Here is a 21912-nt window from a genome sequence, read left to right on the forward strand (position 1 = left end):
TTTCTTTCTTTATAATTGGACTCACATTTGCTAAAGCAAATAATTTCAGAATTCACCGTAATGAGGAAGTAGCCCATATATATATATTTTTTAAAGACTTCTAAGTCCTCTACTCATGATGTAGGCAAGGCGTGAAAGATGTGCTCTGTGTATTCTGTATTCCTCTCCTTTGGCAGGATCCTAATTAAAAAAAAAATCTTTTATAAAAGCGTAGCACAGTTTTTAGCATTGGCAGCGGCGGTAACAGCTCGGACGCTCATAGAATTCCTACGAGCGTAGGAGCTATTACTGCCGCAGCTGGTGCTCAAAACTGCGCTACGCTTTTGTAAAACAGGGAGGGAGGGAGCACTGTGCTCTAGAAATCAAATCTTCATTACTTTACACCTCTCTTACCATCCATATCTATTCTCTGCTATGAATGATTTGCTTAAATTCTCTTTATTGTTGTCTTATGTCATTAGAATGCACATCTTACTACCTTAGTCAAAGCACGGTACTTCTGTGAAAATATTAGTCAGAGCTGTTTCCTATGCTTTTTAACGATTTAGGCTTATTGTCCAGGTTATGGATCACTGTTAAGTGTTCTATTCAAATGAATAAATGGAATGGGAAGGCAATTTACAATTGCCTGTGCTGCCTAGATTCCATAAAGGTAGAAATTAGTACACTAGATTGGTAAATAGGCCCAGATCTTCCTCTTGCTAGCTGTTAAAAATGTAACTTATTAAGAAATAGAGATGTATAGTCGTCTCATTTTAGTGACTTATTTATTATTAGCATATACTAAAACAAAGGAAATAACTGTTCTGAACATGTGCCCTTATTCTCTGTCCAGACTGATTAATCCATTTGAAAATGAACAATATGCCCCAGCAGCTACTTCATCCCACTATAAACCTTCTTAAAAAGCCCATCAGATTACAACCACAAACAATGCCCTCCCAATTCTCTTCTGCATGCAGGAGTCCTGCTCCAGCTCTCTAGGCACACCTGAGATAAGAACACAGTAGGTTCATGCATTATCATATGCTTTCCATACACACAGTTTTCCCTACTTTACAGAGAACATAGCTCACAAGGAAACAAAAAGTCATTTTATTAAAAAATGGTATTTTAAATTACAGAACTTCTGTTACAAAAAAAAGTTAATCAAATTTTATTTTACAAGCACATAAACAAATTATTCCCCAAGGTACATATTTTATAAAGACTAATGTACTAACCTTTTACTACTGGAAATTTCTCTTTCTCTGGCTTGAACCCCAACTGAAATGAATTTCAAGTAACACTTTAGTAAGTGAGTGTCCACCTTATAAAATTAGTGGCCTGGTTTCTCAAACTGGTAGTCTGTGTTTTACGGAAACCGCAGGGGGTTCAAGGACAGTAATAGAGTGCATGAGCTATGTGTGGAGTCTCAGTCCTAGATCAGCAAGAAGTGCTACTTGAAAGACTGAGGTGCCTTGGCAGAGCAGTGTGTAGGTGTGTTTGGAGCGACATAATTAGAAGTCTATATAGTAACTATATGATGTTAAGGACAGGCTGAGTACTCATCCTTTGCTTTAATGTAATACAATTCCTTGATTCTTCTTTATCCATTACAAAATGAAAGGAAGCCAAACCCATTTGCCATCAAAATTAAATGCAGGCAAGGAAAGATTTTGCAGCAAAAATTAACAATGGCTTCTGACGCCCCTTGCTACACAATAGCTTCACTGTCAATGGATTGCTGTTCCTCTTCCTCCAGCAGGCTATAAGCTGCATGCATCTGGAATGGCCGCTGCAGGGGATGTGCAAGGAGCTTGGCCATGCAATTGTGTAGCTCCACTGCTGGGCTGTTTAAAGACACTTCATATTTATAATTTGTACCTTTGGTATCCAAGGTCCCAAAAAGGTTGTACATGTCCTACAAGCAGAGGAGGATAGGGATACCTTAAAATAGGAGGCAGTCATTCTTTACTAGTGCAGTGACCTACTACTCAGTTAGTTCCCTCATGCCTGAAAGCAAAGTCTTCAAAAAGATGCAGCTTCAAATTCTGACCGAGGCACATCTACCTTCTTCTGGCCTCATTAGGGCTAACCATAGTACACAAACACTGCTATTAAACACATGAACCCTTTCATTAAAACAGTAGATTCTGGTCGATTCAGTCAGGCTTTCATCAAAACAATAAAACCTAATTTCTTCAAATAATGCCGCTTGGCTCAGACAACAGCCATTTACTTTAATATTAGATTTTTTTTATCATTATAAATTATCACTAAGACACTGATGGTGCTATTTTACCAAGAGCATACCACTTCTCACCTTCCAGCTCATCTCATCCTCCTTCTCCTCAGCACCATTGTGAATATAAACCAAGTCAAAAAAAAAATAAGGGCAATGAAGTAGTTTCTGGAAAGAGAAGAAACAGGCAAAGATTCACATTAGAGTTCCGTCCTGTCACAACTATGCCTTATTTCTATAGCATTACTCGATGTATGCAGCACTGACAATGTAAGAGACAATGTCTCAACAGACTTTACAATCTACTGTATTTCAAACACACAAATTGCTGGAACCAGTTCTGGGACAGGCTCAAATTCAGCCAGGGATCTCAATTAAGGAAAGCTCCCCTACATTATTTTTCATTGTCAACACTGAGTAATAATATAATGGGTTTTGTGGTGAGCATTATTTCCTTATCATCTAGCTAGACCAGTCCACACCAGAGGGTTATAAGCCCACAACCAACAGTTGGAGGTAGAGAGAGAACAGATAAGTTCTGGTGGCATCACCAGTATAAACAGCAGGTACAGCCTAGAGCTAGTCAGTATTTCTCTAACTTCAGCAGATTGTGCAGGTTGGACTGGTGCTGCTGGCATTTTTGTTTTGGTCATGCTTAACTCCCACAATACCAGGCTACAGCCTATAGATTACTGGTTAAGTCCTGTGGTCATGTCTCCCAGGGTTTAATTCATAAACTGTCCCCTGGTAGTGTTTGAGGTGCTTTAACCCTCTCTTTGTTCAGGTCGTCATTTGTGGGCTAGGGCTCTTGAGTGTCAGGCACAGGCCTTAAGAGTCCTTCCAGCAGAGGTTGTTGCCAATGCCCCCCTCTCCCCAGATCTTCATAAAACTGGATTAAAAAAAAGAAAGGACTCAGTTGCTGCAGCTGAGTTCTGCAGGTTTATTTTTTAAATTTTATGCAGCTCAAAGAAAATCTAAAAACTCTATGAAACACAAAAGTGAAACAGAAAACCAGTCTCCTCATCCATTCTGGAGCAAGAACACTGTCAGTTCTGTGATCTTGACCAGACCAAAAAGGGGATCACAGCTTCCTGTTCAGGCTGTAGTGAGTTTGCGTGAGAAAGACTACATACCTATACGGTGCTGCAGCACTTGTGGCAGCCACTGGGTCTACTTGCCTTGACTGTGGGGTGAGGCTGTCAGTGTTCAGCTCTGGAATCTCCTAGCACAGCTTACAGAGAGTTCAGCTGTGGTAAAGCAAACCTCTGTCTCGCACCAAAACACATGGGTTTGTTTTTGTTTTTTTTTGCAGGAATGGCAGCCATTTTGGACACTGGCTGCATGGCTCCCCACAGAGGTACACAGTTCTGGTGTGGTATCTTCAGAGGGCACAGAGGAGATGCCTCCTGGAGCCCAAGCTGGGACTTGAGGCCCACTCTGGCAGTGGTATTTTCAGAGAGGCTTGGTAGGGCCCTGGCTACAAGGAGGGAGCCAAACTGGCCCTGTTTTCTTCATGGAGTTCTTCAGGCTCATCCCTTTGCTCACTATTGTTACCAGTCTCTGAATCTTGTCCTCCACCTCTCCCTTCCGTCCTTCTCTAGCAAGCATACCTGGTTCTAAGCCCCTTTAGAGACCTGGACTTGGAAGGAAACACTGACCTCGCCTTCTTGGTCTTACTCCCTGGAGTCTGGTGAGCTGTCTCTGCGGTAGAACAGATTTTCCCATGGTTGGGCATTTCAGGCAGGAAGAACTCTCCACCCTTATAGACCAGGGGTCTGAGGTACTCTGGTTGTCCGTGCCCCTCCCCTTCCCAGAAACTAAGGGAGGGCATTCCAATCTGGTAGGTTACCGCAAACCAGCTAGGACCGTACTTCGATATTAGGCCATTTCAGAAATGATTCTCAAAGAATGGGAGAATCTGGATTCAAACTTTGGTAGGACCAACACGATGGGCCAACTTTACTTGCCCCCACGGGAAGAGGTCAATTGGTTTTTCCCTCTTCCTAGAGACACCTTGGTCACAAGCAGTGACTAAGATCACCACCATCCTAGTAGACAGCAGTACTGCTCTAAAAGAGCTTTTCAGTTTAGTGTGCCTGGAGTTACAGGCACTTATCTGCTGGTATTATGTGGCCCGAGCTATGCTGTTGTGAGGGCAGCAGCTCCCACCCTTCCTAGAAGTGGTTGCGTTGGGGTCCAGGGTGGCATATCTGGCTGATTTGCACTTTGAGTTAGTTTGCATGTGTTTCCACTTGGTCATTTCATCTGTGGTGGACTGGACAGCACATATGGCATCCAAGGACTGCCTCAGCAAGTTGCCCTTTGGGGTCAGCTGCTGTTTGGAAAACTTGATGAACAACCTTGGTGAATTGAGGCCCCAGTAGCTGCTTGAAGATAAGTCTTGAGGAGTGTCCATGTCATCGAGAGGTCAGAGCCAGTCCCATGACTGGGGCTGTTACTTCTGCAGAAAGTCAATGTCAGGGATTCTGGCTCCAAGGGTCAAAGAGCAGCCCTTTTGAGGAGCAAAGTGTACTAGAGACAGCAAAGGGAGCTCTTTGGTCCCTTCTTTACTGCCCAAAACGAGGTCTAATGAAGGTCAGGGGATCCCTCTAACACCAGTGCAAGTAGGAGGCTGTCTCCATTTCTTGGTCCAGGAATGGACCCTCATCACTTCTGACCAGTGGATCTTGGAGGTGGCCCATGAAGGTTATGCCTTAGAATTTATGTCCTCTTGTTCGGACGCATTCTGTTGTTTCCCTTGCAGTTCCCTTCTCAGACGACAGGCAGTATACATTGTAGTGACTGCTGCCTTCCTCCGCAAGGAAAGGGTGTGCATGCACCCCTACCTGTTTGACTGGCTGATTGAGCAGATTTGGTGGAAGATTCTCAGTGATGGTCTGGTTGTGCAGGTTTTGAAGAATATTGACTGGATGGTTAAATACACAAAGAGCCGTGCTGAATTGACACAGGAGTTGGTATACTTATGCATGCACTTCCCAAGTTTGGCAAAATTTTTGAATGGTTTCTATTTTTAATAAGGAGTTACAAATGTGTCTGTCAGTCATGTTATTATTGCTATACTACAGGTCATGTTATTGTTTGCTTTTATTTTTGCATTTTATGACTCTGTATTTGGTTATATTTTATATTGGGTTTGATTTGAACCTCATCTTGAGTCCTTGTTCATAAAGATGGGAAAGAATTTAAATTCATGAAATTAAATACCATTACTAAAGAAGGAAATAAGATACATGACACACTGCTCTTTCCAGCTATGAATAGATATCTCTAAACTACTGGCAACTCACCTTCATGGAGTCTGTCATGGAAAACTGGAGCTGGCTGGCTGGCCGGCTGTAGATAAGGATCATCCGGATGACATAGGGTGGGGGGATAGTCTGGATATTTTCAGTTGCCGGGAACTCACTCCTCTGTTGTCTGCAAAGAGTAATAAAGGTGCATCACATTTGGCTCCCCATTCCCCTTCATAATGAAGTCCAGTTTCTCCTACTCATCAACACAACAACCTGGTCTGGAAAAACCAGGAAAAGTACAAAAGTGTCAAGAGACCCAAGGACAGTAGTAGGGCATACATTTTATTGGACACAGCCCCATTTCAGTGAACACCTGCATTAGGGGTCCAAAGTCTGATGACAAAAGAAAAGGGAACGCAATGTTCTGGACAGTAACTGCTGTTTTAACTCCAATCTGTGATTTTAACAAAAGACAAAACTCAAACTGCGAGTGCTAATAAATCAAGTGCAAAAGTTCAATTGTTTACATTCAGAATAGTTTTGGGATTTTTTCTGAAGGGCACCACTGGCTCTCCTCGAACCTTGCATCTCCAATATAAGCCTAGCATGTAGGAATGCCATAAGAGCTGTGAGCTGAAGAGCGCAAAGAACACAGCTGATTAATTTTTTCTAAGAAGAGAAATAGTACTATTAGAAGGGGCAAATGTTATCAGGTTATCTAGTAAAACTGTTTTATCCCACTACCTTTCATTTTGTAGCAACATTGTAATCAAGTGTTCCTTTAGACCAGCTTCAATAACATTAGCATAAATGTAGAGAACTTTTAATCAGCACCCATTTTGTTGTTGGCACTTACATTAGGTTGAAGAGGCCTTCCAGATCTGGGTTATGAGAGGGTTAAGGATTGGTTCCACAAATTTTCAGCATGTTTCCGAAGTACTGCTAAGGACTTCCCCAGTGGCTTAGGCTGCACCTTTTTGCTGAGGCTTTGCAATAGAGAATGACACAGGGACAAATTTTTCCCCGCTCCACTCATTTTCCCATCCCGGCAAATTTTTTTTCCTGTTCCTACCCCATTCTTATCTGCACAAGCCTCAAACACTTTAAAATCGTGTGTCCGAGGCTTGCGCAATTAAGGCAAAGCTTACAGGAATGGGGCAGGGGCAGGGACAATGACAAAATTTGCGGGGACAGGATGGGGAAAAATTTGTCCCCGTGTCATTCTCTACTTTGCAAACTCCTCCTATGCCTATGAAGAGTAACATCTGTATCTGTACAGGAAAGAATGGAAAATACACAGCTGTATACCATTCCAAGAAAAAGAAAAAAAAGACTCTTTATAAACCATACCCTGACACAAACAATGAGACAGAGCCAGAAGACAGTTCTCAGAAGTTTCTGCTCTATTTTCTTATTTCTCGTTATTTGTTTTATTTATATTTGTTAATTTATAAAGTGGTGATTGTTATGCATCACCTTTTTCAAATTTACATCCACTGTCTTTATATTTTGCACAGTAATAGGGGACATGTGTCACTGTTTCTGTGGTGTTGCATTGTATGTAGTCTGGTTTCTTGGCAGTTCAGTTTTTTTTGTCTACATATTTCTATTTTTAGTTTGTGATTATTCCATATTGGGCAAGTGTGTATGAAAAGGACATGGTTTTCTTTTAGCATTAACTATACAGGATCAACTGACTGTGCAGGATCTGGCTTGTTTATTTTTACAATGTGTTTGTTGGTGTTCTAGTGCTCACTGCAGTGTTTAAGTGTTGCCTTTTCCTAGGTGCATCCTTATTGTGTGACTCATGGATTATTACTAAAAATATATTTTTTTATATTGAGGAGGGGGTTGTTAAAAAGTGATCAGTACTGGCTGTCATATATATACTAGGTACGCCACTAGATTTAATGACCCTATTCTAACCACCAAATTTCCGCATCCCGCCCCACCCAGCTACTTTTTCATGCCACCCGGCTGGAAAAAAATTCTGGGGAGAACACTGAACAGCCTGGACTTTTCCAACACTAAGTAGAAGCTGGTGTGTGCCTGGGGGAGCCTTTCACCACTAGGGAAGTTATATGTAACACAAAAATCAGACCTTAATTCTCTCCTTGTTAGGATTTGCATTCCATATCAGCCATAGAGTGGCATTCTCTGTCCAACTGTCCTGCTTCACCAGCTCCTCTCACAAAGGATACTGAAAGATTCACAGATGTTTGTCTCCAGATCATACAAGCAACTGCAGACTTCCCTGGGGTCAGAGGTAAACCCTGACAACTGCAAGAAAGTAAGGGAGCAAAATGTAGCAGCCAGCCAAAAATCAATTCTGTGACTACAATGTGTAGACGGTATCTCTTTAGTATAGTTAACTTATTTTACAGTAACCACACTCAATTCATAGTATATCCAGCATGCTTCTCACTCTGATCTGCAAACACTATTTCCCTCAGGTCCCACAGAGAGTAATATAGTAAAATGACAGCAGATAAAGAGGCCTACGTGATCTGTCCAAAAGTCACATTTATTATCAAGGCAATGTTGAATCATCTTTCAGTATATTAGGGTGGTCCCAAAAAAATCATGGACATGACCTGCACAAGTCTATTTTTGTTCTATATCTGGCCACTGTTAATTGTGCCAAATTATAAGCCTTTTGGTGAACATCTAGAAATCACTCAACAATTAATACATAAAATGTAAATACAGAATTTATATTAATTTTCCATCTAAACCTGAATTGTGAACAAATGCACATGGAAAAAAAGTTAAAATACATACTGTGTTACTTACAGCTGAAAATAGGCTTGTTGGCCTAATGATTTATTATGCATTGTTCAATGTTCAGTGATAACTGGTTACTAAAGTCATTATTCCACAGTAAATACAAAATGTTTTTGTGCGAACACTGAACTGTAGTACTACATTCAATCAGTATTCATCAGTGTGGCTCTATGCTGAGCAACAAGGTGAAGGAGGAGCTGCTTCTGCTCCACATTCTTTGTGAGACTTGAACTATACTGCTACATTAAGGCAATTGCTCTTTCAGTGGAGTCGTTGACTACTATCATTGATGCTGACTGCTTCAAATACTGTAGTTTGGATCATCTCTCCAGTTTGAAGGATCTTTAAACAGAAATTGTTGAGCCTTTTCTAGTCTATTTGCATCAAGAACACCAAAGAAGACATAAGTTCTCTTTGTTATACATGATGCCGGGCCAATGGGACCAAGTAACTTGGAAGGGCAATAGAGACGTTTGACCTAACACATGGATTGTGGAAGCTGAAGGTATGCCACTATCTTGGACTTTACTTCACTGCTTAGTCATCAAAAAGGCCAGACCAGCCAAAATGTTTGACCACAGATGTCTGGTGAATATCGTTGATACAGCCTTGTTCAGATATTTCTGGAGTTCTGAAAGCAGATGCAAATTGTTGAGTGCTGCTTTTACAGGAAGAGGTGCTTCATGCCAGTAGCAGATATAGATGAGACTAACAAAAACTAGTTCTTTGATGTCTTCCCTTTCTTTGGCAGTAAGAGAGAATTGCTGCTGGAACAGAAATATCTTAATACAGTAGATGACCTTCACCATCCACCATGCATGGTAGAAGGCCCTGGGTGCTCAAAATGATGGCTTTGCATTATCTACATCCGGGCAGTTGTGCAAAAAAAAAAAAAAAAAATTGAACAGAATTCAAGAAGCTCCTTGTAATCTTCCCTTGGATGTGACGCATTCAAAGCTGTTCTGCAGAAAGTTGCAATTTCTTTCCAAAGGACTGATGTGTCTGCATCAGACATATAGTCCACAGTAACCTCATACGAATCTTGGTCTATGTACGGCCAATTTTGCTGAAATCTTTTGAGCATCACAACATCTGGTCCTTCACTAACTCCAAACACTAGGTTCCATCATATGATGTTGACAGGCGAGCCATGCTAACTCTTGTCCTATTCATGATTCAACGAAGGTGCATTCACTGTTCTTCAGCCCTGTATTACTCACAGTGGTATCAAACACCAGTCCACGGACTCATCTCCGAAGATTCCACTCATCCATACTGTAAGATCGACTTCAGCTTGCTATTTGCCAATTCTGCGGTTTGCAGGAATTAGAGCAACTGGAGCAACTTTCTTGCAGTTTGCAGGAATTAGAGCTGTTGGAGACTTCATTCACTGATGTATTGAGCCAACAATTTCTTCCTAGGTTTTAAGATCATAACCTATTCTACTCCACATGTACCCCTGAGGTAGGCTCTTACAGCCAAAACATGGATCATGTTGGGTCACGCAACATTATATCAATAAAGTGTATTTAGAAGAATTCTTCATCATTGAAACTTGATTTCACAAATAAATCCCTGGTGGTTAAGTATTGTTTCATCCCCACTTTTTGGACTTTATTTTTTTAGCTTCTCAAATACTTCATCAATATGCGAATCCCTGAGTCTATCTGCTGATGTGGTATTCTTGCATGCTGTCAAATTTCCAAGACCTAGAACATGGCCAGATGAGCTGCCTCTTTCAAAGCAGCCTTTTTCTCAGTGTGCAAGTATGTCATCAATCGAAGAACATCCCCATTGGTTGGAAGATGTAAACTGGATAGGTCCATCAGTGCTCTTCCCTAGTAGCCACACTTCAGCGCTGCTTCATCTTTGACATTCTTATTTTTAGTTTTTATCCTAAAATGTGATATCAACTTGGTTTTCAACTGCCTATTTATCACTAAACTAACTTTCTGTTATGCAACAGTACTGGTACTAAGCTGCTGTTATTCAAATAACAATAAAACTGTTGCTGTCAATAACAGCTTCAAAGAATAGCTATCTTGTATCCAACCAATATTAAGTAACAGTTTCTAACCACATTGTTATGAATAGCAGCTCCATTATGCGTATTGTACAGTACTCCCCCATTATTCACGGGGGTTCTGTTCCAGGAACCCCTGCAAATGTTGAAAAACCGCAAATACAGTTTTTAGCAGGGGAGACAGGAGAGGGCAACTGGAGAGGCAGGAGAGGGCAGCTGGAGCGCCGGCAAGTGAAGGAAATCACTCACGGTATGCTCCGACCACCTCTTCCTGTGCTAAAGTCGAACCTCACCAATCAGGAGCTGCATGTCAAAGCAGCTCCTGATTGGTGAGGCCAAACTTTAGTACAGGAAGAGGCGGTCGGAGCATACCGTGAGTGATTTCCTTCACTCGCCGGCGCTCCAGCTGCCCTCTCCTGCCCGGTCATTCGTGGGTAGAAAATACCGTGAATGACCAGGACTGCGAATCATGGACCGCAAATTCGCAAGGGAGCACTGTACTGTACATTAGAGGACCATAAACGACCTCTAAATTTGTCCCAAATTACTTCAAATTTTAACCATATCTTATCTACATGAGGTAGAACATATTCAGACTTATGGAGGCATGTTCTGATAAGGCTGAATTTACCATAGTCTTATGGACCACCCTATAGTATATTAAAATATTTTACTTGCTAAGTTCCACTATAATATGTCTTCCTCTCCCCCTGAGATTTGCAAGACCTATATACAGAAGATACTTGCTCCTGATCCATCCTTGCCATTTTCAGGGCTCGGTCCATAAAATATTTGCCCTACTTCCTCAGCTACTGAGGAGCTGTCAAAATCTACTCCAACCCAGCCTGATCTGTTTTCCTTCATGTGGGACACAGACCATGGAAGTTGTCCAGCATTGCCTTCACTTCCCCACTGCTGGAGCTGCCATCAAAGCTAACTCCAGCCCATCCTGATCTATCTTGCCATATACAGGACACAGACTGCAGAAGTCCATCTGGCAGGATCAAGTCTCAGCAAAGATACATACAAGGACAATTTATAAGTAATCTAATAAGTGATCATGACATGATGATATACGCCATCTAACATCCATCTGTCCCACTTACCCAAGCTGCGTCATCATTTACCACCACCAAAGCAAACTCATGACGCTTGTCAATTTTGTGTTTCGTCCGCACAAACATTTCGATCATTTTCTGAGATATGTTCAGTGTGTTCATTTTTGACCTTGTGGGAAGTAAAGCATAAGGTGCATATTCTTTAGGTGGGTCCACATAAAGGGGGGGGGGAGGAGTGCAGAGAAGGCCAGGGGGTACGCCAAAGCTAAACAACATGAACATGCCTCAACTACTTTAAGAATTAGCATGGGTTTCATCACATTCAGGTTGTAAAGTACCCATGTCTGTTTTATCATTCCCTCTGTGAGAAATTCCATAACCCATATTTGTCCTGTTTGTTTTAATTAGATTGTAAGCTCTATTGAGCAGGGATCGTCTCTTACATTCTTAATGTACAACGCTGCACAATTAGCAGCACTATAGAAAGGATAACTAGTAGTGGTAGGTAGGATCACAAATCTATACTGGGATTTCCGTATGACTATGTGCCAATCTAAAGTGTGTTAAAATTACTTTGCTATTAACTAGTGCAGTCATTTTTTCCCCCAAAAGGAAAAGCATCATGTTCTAATATACAACAAAACATTAATTACCCATTGAAAGACTCCAGCTTCTGAGAGGACATTTCTTCAGACAAGTCCAGGCAGATTATCTGGGGAATAAGAGAGCCACAGTGATAACAGACAACAATAAAAACTTTGTAAAAATAATTTAGCATTCACCCAGAGGATCCATAATGGCAAGAAAATGAAAAACAAGCATAGTGTGCTCCAGCTCAAAATAGCAGTGAAATGGCATTGCACTACTTAAGAGGGCACATGTGGGGGGTGAAGTTGGTTGGTTGATTTCTTACTTATGGAGTATTTGATATACTGACATTCAAACCATGTATGCCGACACCAAAGTGCTTTACAATCATTTGAAAAGTCCTAGCAAAACAGGCATAGTCTTACTGTAGAATTTAAACACTAGACTCAGGGAGGGAATGCACAGCAAGATAATAGCCAAAATTAACCATACATATAACAGAGACCCAAAAGGAGGGATACTCTGCTGTCAAGACAACAGAATAAAGAGTAAACTGAATGAGCAAAGGAACGGTGGAAAGGCCATGTCTGAACATCCTTTTTAAAATGTTTAAGCAAGCTTTCTGCACAGAACCCAGGAGCTACAGAGCTGTAAGCAACTTTTCATGAAAATTCCAATCTTAACTTGGCTAAGGGTCCATTGAGGGCAATAAGTAATTACTAATGCATTAAGATAGCAAGGATGTCCTGTATAAAAGATCCTGAAAGCCATAATCAAAGTCCTACATTTTATCCTGATGAAGATGAGAAAGCAACGGTGTTCAATGCATCATTGTACTGGGCAAACTAGATGGGCTGTTAAGAGTGTGAGAAGTAAAAACCGACTCAGCACTGCATGTTGTGGTCAGAATAACGCTCTAGATGGGGGGGGGGCATATAATCATGTCATGGGGTTGGTGCTACAGATTTATTAGGTAGCACTGGCCTCGTTGTATGCCAATCGCTTCTCCATTCTCTAGCAAATTGAACTACAGCATGAAATGGGATGGGATCTTCTGCCCACTCAACTAGGGTGTCTGGCTGTAGGTCAGATAGCACATATGAATCAATCCTGAATGTTCAACATACTAGAGCTTCTGACCCGACTCTGGACCGGGTACGCACCACTTTTTCCGGACAGTTCACCCTGGGGGTTCTGACTTGAAATTCAGGGGCCTGCCCTGAACTCTGCCATTCTTTGCTGTTGGAGGAAGCAGCAGCAGCAGCGGTCGGAACGTCCTCGCTGGCCGCAGCCTCCCCCTCTCCTTCGCTTCTGCTCCCCACGCTAGCCTGCACACTGGCCTCTCGATCCTCAGCCCCCTCGGGGTTGGAGCGTGTTCGAGGCCTTTGTACGGAGCCCCTCTCTTCCCCGTCCGCAGCGCTTTCGGATTCGGACGTGTCCATGGCGGGGCAGGCGGCAGGTTTCCAGTTGAGCTTTCAGAGATACGGCACCGAGAGAAGGGAAGTGGGTGAGCCTGCAGGCAGTGCTACATGCGGAGAAAGAAAGCAAGGAGTTGTATTTTAATTTAAAAAAAAAAAAAAAAAAAAAATTCTCTTCAACAAACTAATCAGGCTTGGAAACACAACCTCCTTACACGGGCTCACCTCGAGAGAAAAAAACTGCTACAAGCGATCCCCCGGTACTTCCGTCCTCCGCCGGAAGCAGGAAGTTACTTCAGAGGGGCTGAGGGGAGGTAGAGGGAAGGGTTGGGTTTGGGAAATGGGGAAAGGTGCATGATGCTACTATGCCAGTGGTCCCCAAGTTAATCCAGAGCTTCAGCTGCATTTGCTGCACAGGCTTGCAAGACAGGAGATAGGTAGAGAAGGGGGTTGTGTATTGACTGACAAACTTGTCTTTCATCCATATTTCTCGTGAGATTAAATAATTATAAACCAAAGAAAACGAAATAGTCATTTTGTGGTGCTGCTCTCATTGCAAAGCCTAGCATGCAGCTCTTCCCCAAATATATATCCTAGCACCTAGATGCACAGCAAGAAAACCTCACTCATTAGCCTCTAATCTTACTTTTTGGGACAGGTCATCCTTGATGTTTCTGCAGTTCACCTAGCTCATGGACTAGCTGTTATCTGCATATTGTGATCTCTTTACATACCCAACTTTGTGTTTACCTTTTCTAGCCTCCTTTATCTCTTCTAGCTGAAGTTCAGCGGGACATGACCCATTTCATTCAAGGCATAGAAAGCAAGGTTACTTATCTGTAATGGAGGTTCTTTATTGACACTAGAATAAATTAGCTACACCTGGATAATGTCACCATGACAGTTTCAGAGCCCAGAAAAACCTAGAAGGCTTCATGGGTATATATGCAAGGGCTCCTGTTCGTGTGCAGAGCTGCCAAGTTACCCTGTTCCATATTGGAGATCTTGAGTAGTTCTGGAGTTCTAACTACCTTATCCTGCTGTATGGGACATGGAGTACTGATTTCAATGAGCAGGATGAGACACTACAAATCCCACATTGCTTTGGGATGTAAGTTCAAAACCTGGACTGGCCAAAAAATCTCCAGCCTGGAAATGGATAACATGACATCTGTCTGTATTTTACATTATATTAGTGATTTTTATTCCGCTTTTACCTTGCGGTTCAAGGCGGATTACATAAGAATTGTTATGATCTTAAGAAGCACATAAGAAGTATTTGAGGAATAGTTTGAGCATTTTCTAATTTGCTAAGGAGTAGATTGGTAATGCAGGAGGAGTTTGGAACATTATTGGTTGTGATATATTGGTTTTACGTATTTTTTGAAGAGTAGGGTTTTTGTTTCTTTTTGAAAGTTTGGTAGTCTGTGATTGAAGTCAGATTGGTGAGTTGTCGGTCCAGTTTTGCTGCTCTGGTGGCCAGTAGGTTGTCATAAATTTTTTTCGTTTGACATTTTTGGTTGGCGGATGTGTGAATATTGTGTGGGTTCTCCTGTGTCTGTTTGAGGTGGAATGAGTTAGTCAATTGTTCCAGTAGGTCGGGCTGTTTCTGTTTATAGCTTTGAATAGTAGGCAGTGGAATTTGAAGTGAATTCTGGCTTGTATTGGGAGCCAGTGTGAGTCATGGTATGCCTCTGTGATGTATTTTTTCAATGAATAGATAAGTCTTAGGGCTGTGTTTTGTATTGTTTGAAGTTGTTTCATCTTTGTTGCTGGGCAGGGGAGATATAGTATGTTGCAGTAGTCTATTAGGCCTAGGATTAGTGATAGAACCACGAGTTGGAATTGTTTTCTGTCAAATAATTTTTGAACTTGTCTTAGATTTCTCATAGTGGCAAATTATGTTTTTATAATTTTATTGATTTGTGGTTGCATGGTACAACCTCTGTCTATCAGCACTCCGAGGAGTTTTAGCATGGGTTGAATGGGGTATGAGATCGAGTTTATTTCTATGTTAGTCAAGGTTGGGGTTTTGCAGTTTTCAAGGAGGATGAAGTTTATTTTGTCCTGGTTAAGTTTTAGTTTGTGTTCTTTCATCCATGTTGCTACTGTTTCAAGTGTTCCATGTATTGTGCCTATCATGGAGGGCTCAAGTTGGTCGAAGGGGAGGAGTATGACGATATCATCTGCATAGCTGTAGGAGGAAATGCCTAGTTTATCTAGGTAGGAGCTTAGTGAGGCAATGTATAGGTTGAAAAATGGGGGAGACAGGGTGATCCTTGTGGCACACCACACAGGTTGGCCCAAGTTTCTGATTTTTCTTTGTTTGTTTTGACTCTGTAAGTTCTGGATTGTAGGAATCCTTTAAACCATGTTAGAACCTTTCCTGTAATTCCTATTGAATCTAGAGTTTGTAAGAGGATGTCGTGGTCTACTACAGTGTTCTTCAACCTTTTTACACCTATGGACCGGCGGAAATAAAATAATTATTTTGTGGACCGGCAAACTATAAGACTGAAATTTTTAAAAACCCCATTGCCGCCCCATCCCCGCGAGCTCGGTCCCATTAACCATCTGATCCCATCCGCACAAGCCTCAAATAGTTATGATTATATATTGAACATATTTTATTAAAGTATAAAAAGAAACAATATTCTGTACAATTGTCATTTTATAAATATAAATAATACAGGGCAAGGATCAACAAAACCCCCGTCTCCCCTCCCCTTCACATATATCCCCTCTACTATCAAGAAAACTGAATAAGCCAAATTATTACAGAATGCTACACAAATATCATGCTAACAGAATACCACAGTCACACATGGCAGGAATGGTGTTAGGGGAGTGGAACTAGGGCAATTGCCTCCTGGTCAGAGAGCGCCCTAAGCCAACTGGAAGCTAAAGACGCACTGCCTGGGCTTTGCACTCCCCAGTTATGTCTAACATCAGCTCTAGCAGGATACATATTTTAAATCTGATATATTCTAATCACAAGATAGAAATAAAATTATTTTTTTCTACCTTTTGTCATCTCTGGTTTCTGCTTTCATCTTCTTTTCACTCTCTTCCATCCAGCGTCTGCCCTCTGTCTCTTCAATCCAGCATCTGCCTCTTCCATCCACTGTCTGCCCTCTACCCCTTCCCCTTCCATATGGTATCTGCGTTCTTTCTATGCCCCTCTCTCCTACACCAGATCTAGCATCTTTGTCCCTCTTTCCTTATTTTTCATCTGATCCCCCTTCCCAGCATCAATCTCTTTCTACTTTGTCATTCCTCTGTCTCTCCCCTTTCCCTCATCTGATCTCTCCATTCCATCCTGACTCCTTCCCCTCTTCTAATCTCCCTGCCAGCTGTTTCCTTCCAATGTTCCTCCTCCCTTGTCCAGCAGTACCTTCTCCCTTTCTTCCTCCCCTTATCCAACAGTAATTTTCATCCCTTCCCCTTCTCCCCTGTCAGCAGTAGCCCCTTCCCCTCCCTTGTCCAGGAGTACCCCTTCCTCCTCCCGTTATCCAACAGTAATTCTCGTCCCTTCCCTTCCCCTTCTCCCCTGTCAGCAGTAGCCCCTTCCCCTCCCTTGTCCAGGAGTACCCCTTCTCCCTTTCCTCCTCCCATTATCCAACAGTAATTCTCGTCCCTTCCCTTCCCCTTCTCCCCTGTCAGCAGTAGCCCCTTCCCCTCCCTTGTCCAGGAGTACCCCTTCTCCCTTTCCTCCTCCTCTTATCCAACAGTAATTTTCATCCCTTCCCCTTCTCCCCTGTCAGCAGTAGCCCCTTCCCCTCCCTTGTCCAGGAGTACCCCTTCTCCCTTTCCTCCTCCCGTTATCCAACAGTAATTCTCGTCCCTTCCCTTCCCCTTCTCCCCTGTCAGCAGTAGCCCCTTCCCCTCCCTTGTCCAGGAGTACCCCTTCTCCCTTTCCTCCTCCTCTTATCCAACAGTAACTCTCGTCCCTTCCCTTTCCCTTCTCCCCTGTCATCAGTAGCCCTTTCCCCTCCCTTGTCCAGGAGTACCCCTTCTCTCTTTCCTCCTCCCGTTACCCAACAGTAATTCTCGTTCCTTCCCTTCCCCTTCTCCCCTGTCAGCAGTAGCCCCTTCCCCTCCCTTGTCCAGGAGTACCCCTTCCTCCTCCCGTTATCCAACAGTAATTCTCATCCCTTCCCTTCCCCTTCTCCCCTGTCAGCAGTAGCCCCTTCCCCTCCCTTGTCCAGGAGTACCCCTTCTCCCTTTCCTCCTCCCGTTATCCAACAGTAATTCTCGTCCCTTCCCTTCCCCTTCTCCCCTATCAGCAGTAGCCCCTTCCCCTCCCTTGTCCAGGAGTACCCCTTCTCCCTTTCCTCCTCCTCTTATCCAACATTATCTCTCGTCCCTTCCCTTTCCCTTCTCCCCTGTCAGCAGTAGCCCTTTCCCCTCCCTTGTCCAGGAGCACCCCTACTCCCTTCCCTCTCCAGAAAATGTTTCCTCTATGTAGGCTAGCGGCAGCTCTGTGTGCTTTTAACTTCGGCACACAGCTGCCCCTAAGCAGTATTTTAGCCGTGGTTTCATGAGGCAGCCTCGGGGCCTTTGGTAGGCTGGCCCGCTTTGATGATGCAATATGGGCCGGCCTATCAAAGGCCCCGAGGCTGCCTCATGAAACCGCGCTAAAATACTGCTTAGGGGCAGCTGTGTGCCGAAGTTAAAAGCACACAAAGCTGCCCCTGCTTGTCTGGGGGTGCGGAGACATACGCGGCACGAGTAGGAGGTGGAAGGCAGGAGTGTCGGCATAGCAACGGCAACAGGAAGTTGCACGTCAGCTGACGCCGGCACTTTTTCCTGTGGCTGGGGACCCGAATCCTTCGCGGACAGGCAACATTTTTTTGGGACCAACACCGGTCCGCGGCCTGGTGGTTGAAGAACTGTGGTCTACTAGATCAAAGGCTGCGGAGAGGTCTAGTTGTATGATCATTTTTTTGCCAGAGCAGAGGTGTTGTCTCACGATGTCCATGAGTGTTCCTAGTAGGGTCTCAGTGCTGTAGTTGTTTCTGAAGCCAGACTGTGTGGGGTGGAGTAAGTTGTGGTTTTCTAAGTATACGTTTAGGGCTTTTGCTACTAGGCCTTCCATTAGTTTGACATACAATGGGATTGAGGCTATAGGTCTGTAGTTGGATGGTTGGTCCGTTGTTCCTTTGGGGTCCTTTAGGATTGGAGTTATGATGATTTCGCTTAGGTTTTGTGTGAACTGGCCATCTGTGAGTAGGGTTTGTATCCATTGTAGGAGCAGAGTGTGGAATAGCGTACTAGAGGTTTTCAGTAGGTATGGTGGGCAGTGATTAAGTTCACAGGCTGCATGACTGTATTTGTTAAATAGTTTGTTGAAGTCTGACCATTGTATAGGTGAGAAGTGGGACCAGGTTCTGTCTGCTGCTATCGATTCTTTTTCTGTGGGGGAGGTTGAGATTTCTTCTAGGTGAGTGGGTGTTCCATTGAAAGTGGCTCTGATATTTGCGATCTTGTTTTTGAAGAATGTGGCTAATACGGTGCCTGAGGGAGGGGGAGTTGTTATTGGCCAAATATGGTGTGGTGTCTGTGAGTTCTTTTAGTAACTGGAATAGCTTTTTTGTGTCTTGGGATTCTTCTCCTATTTGCTTTGTGTAGTATGTCTTTCTTTTTTCTTTGTTTGTATTTTTGGTGTAGTGTTCTCCATGCTGTTTTTGTGGAATCTTGGCTACTTTTTCTCCATTTTCTTTCTAGTTGTCTGCATTGTCTCTTGAGTTGGAGTAGTTCATTGTCGAACCAATTGTCAGATTTTCTATGTATTCTTGTTTTGGATTGTTCTGGGGCAAGCTCATCTAGGGTTGCTGTACTTAGAATGTTCCATTGTGGGTTGTAGTCTTGGATTATGGCATCTGTCTTTGTCCAGAATTTGGTGGGGTCGATGTGTGGGCATGAGTTGTAAGTTATTTTTTGTGTAATTGGTTTGCTTTTGTTTTTGGTCCAGTTGATTTTGAAGGAGTACGTATAATGGTCAGACCACAGGGATTGGTACCAGTATCCGTTTGATGTGTAGATTTCTGGTTGAGTGGGCTGTTGGGACATGTAGGCTGCAATGTCGAGTTGGTGACCTTTTTCATGTGTGGTTTGAGGGTCTAGTATCTTCTATGTTAGGGCCTCGAGCTATGCTAGTAAGTTTTCAACTTGTTTGTGGGATTGGTTTTCGAGGTGGAGATTGAGGTCTCCTAGAATTAAGTTGTAGGTTGTCATTAGTGAGTTTTGGTAAATGAAATCTTTGAATTTTGGTTTTGCTGTTTTCCAGTTTCCTGGAGTTATATAGTTGCTTCTACACAGTCCATTAAGAACATAAGAGTTGCTGCTGCTGGGTCAGACCAGTGGTCCATCATGCCCAGCAGTCCGCTCACACGGCAGCCCTCCGGTCAAAGACCAGCGCCCTAACTGAGACTAGTCCTACCAGCGTACCCCCTTATTTAGCAGGAACTTGTCTAACTTTGCCTTGAATCCCTGGAGGGTGTTTTCCTCTATGACAGACTCCGGAAAAGAGTTCCAGCCTTCTACCACCTGTAAGGAGAAGATGGTGGCGACTGTGTGGCTGATTTTTCCTCCTGTGTGTAGAGAATTCCTTGTAGAGGTATGTCACCTTGCTTTCTCTATGAACAAACAGGATAGAATCAGCCATACCTAGGAACCTCCACAAGGCACAAGGGCAAATGGTGTTTATGCAATATTATTGCTAGGCAGGTCTCACACACTGGTGCCAAGTTTTGGTAAGCTGAAGTATGTAGAACATAGAGGGCTGTGTGGGAGCTTTATAGATTTTAGATATACTGGCAAGTGTGGAAATTGGTTATAACATGGTATTCACCCCCACCCCCAGTAATGCTTTTGATGTCATGGCAGTGAGCACATTGATAACAGAATGCAATACAATCAAGATGTAAGCAGAAGGGGATCTTGAGCAGATGTCACAGAGGACCATGTGGCAACTTCACAGATGTAAATTATAGGGTTATTGAAATGGCATTTACCCATGACGGACTTGATGTTTTTCATACCCTTGAGAATATGGAAGAGATTACAGTAATAATAGAAAATCAAGATGGAGGCAGAAAGAAATCTAGGGCAGATAGCCTCATAAGGCAGGGATAAGTTTTAAGTTTTATTAGGATTTTATATACCGCCTATCAAGGTTATCTAAGCGGTTTTACAATCAGGTACTCAAGCATTTTCCCTGTCTGTTACGGTGGGCTCACAACCTATCTAACGTACCTGGGGCTATGGAGGATTAAGTGACTTGCCCAGGATCACAAGGAGCAGCATGGGGTTTGAACCCACAACCCCAGGGTGCTGAGGCTGTAGCTTCAACCACTGCGCCACACACTCCTCATCATTAATCATAACTTTTCCTATGAGGCTGCATAAAGAGTTTTTTAATGGTGCAGGTCTGAGGCCAAGATCAAGCTACTCTCCACCTCGTGTGGGAAAGGAAGAAGTACAATGACACATGCCAATCTGCACCTGTGGATTCCTATGAATAAATAAATAAAACAAGAAATAGGGCAATTATTACATCTGAGGGAATGCTTGCACAAAATAAATCTTTATGGAAAGATTTAAACTTCTTGAAAGAAGATGCTGACCTCATATATAAGGGAAGGAGCCAGTCCACTGAAGCAATAGGTTTAGTACAATTAAGACAAATTGTACAGTATGATAAAATAACTAAGAGGTTCATCAACCGACTAGAACACGTTTTTTGGGGTTTTTGTTTTTTTTCATTTTTTGAAACTGGAGAGTTGTATAGAGTGGCAGATACTGGTTCCAGGAAAGGGACACAGAATGAGTTGGTATTTAGCCTAGTGACTGGACAAGAAAAGGAGAATCCAGTCCCCTGTTTGATTTCATATTCTATATTCCATTTTTATTTGATATACCATGTATCTCATAGACCTAGGCAGCTTGCGATGATTAATAAAAGTATGGAGGGGTGGGGAAAGAAGGAGGCATGATGCAGAGGAACTGAAAGAAATCTTATGGAACCTGGAAAACATACTTAGCCAGATCAAAAGATTAAAAAGTAGTAAATCATCTAGACCAGATGGTATATATCTCTAGAGTACTGAAAGAGCTCAAATATAAAATTGCTGATCTGCTTTTAGTGATCTGTGACCTGCCATTATAATCATCTGTGGTACTTGAAGACTGGAAGGTGGTCAATATAATGCCAATTTTTTTGAAAAAGGTTCCATGGGTGATTTGGGAAATTACAGACCAATAAGCATAATGTCAGTGCTAGGCATTTTTAGTGCTGGCTGCAGTGGTAACAGCTCTGACACTCATAGAATTCTAAGAGCGTTGGAGCTGTTACCACCGTGGCCAGCACTAAAAACCATGCTATGATTTTGTAAAAGTGGGGGTGGAAATTACTGAACACATAGACAAACATGGTTTAATGGGACTGAGTCAACATGAATTCAGCCAAAGGAAGTCTTGCCTTACCAATTTGCTTCATTTAATTTAAGGTGTGGATAAAGTAAGCCAGTTAACGAATCTAGATTTTCAGAAATCTTTTACA

At 42.7% G+C, this 21912-nt stretch overlaps 2 protein-coding genes across 6 annotated transcripts in view; one reads left to right on the forward strand and one right to left on the reverse strand.

The window, feature by feature from the left end:
* Positions 1–1074: 1074 nt before the first annotated feature.
* Positions 1075–14116, reverse strand: BABAM1 (BRISC and BRCA1 A complex member 1). Of its 2 annotated transcripts, none has more exons than XM_033956694.1 (9): positions 14100–14116; positions 13095–13456; positions 11997–12055; positions 11392–11512; positions 7680–7758; positions 6335–6359; positions 5533–5662; positions 2306–2392; positions 1075–1903 (listed from the first exon to the last, which is right to left on the reverse strand). In XM_033956694.1, the coding sequence occupies exons 2-9, from the start codon at positions 13371–13373 to the stop codon at positions 1697–1699; spliced, it is 987 nt and encodes a 328-aa protein (XP_033812585.1). In that variant the 5' UTR covers positions 13374–13456; positions 14100–14116; the 3' UTR covers positions 1075–1696. The 2 variants fall into 2 exon arrangements, with proteins under 2 accessions (XP_033812585.1, XP_033812584.1); XM_033956693.1 differs by lacking the exon at positions 14100–14116 and adding an exon at positions 13575–13722.
* Positions 13333–21912, forward strand: part of LOC117365820 (colorectal mutant cancer protein-like) — a 52659-nt gene continuing 44079 nt past the window's right edge. For 2 of the 4 annotated variants that reach the window (XM_033956685.1, XM_033956690.1), the window contains exon 1: positions 13754–13786. The gene's annotated coding sequence lies outside the window, so the exon portion shown is untranslated. Of the gene's footprint in view, positions 13610–13753; positions 13787–19873; positions 19969–21912 lie in introns of those variants that run through there. The other 2 variants (XM_033956687.1, XM_033956686.1) reach the window with 2 other exon arrangements.

This window comes from Geotrypetes seraphini, chromosome 8, assembly GCF_902459505.1.
Source record: "Geotrypetes seraphini chromosome 8, aGeoSer1.1, whole genome shotgun sequence".
In the NCBI taxonomy this organism is placed as follows: Eukaryota; Metazoa; Chordata; class Amphibia; order Gymnophiona; family Dermophiidae; genus Geotrypetes; species Geotrypetes seraphini.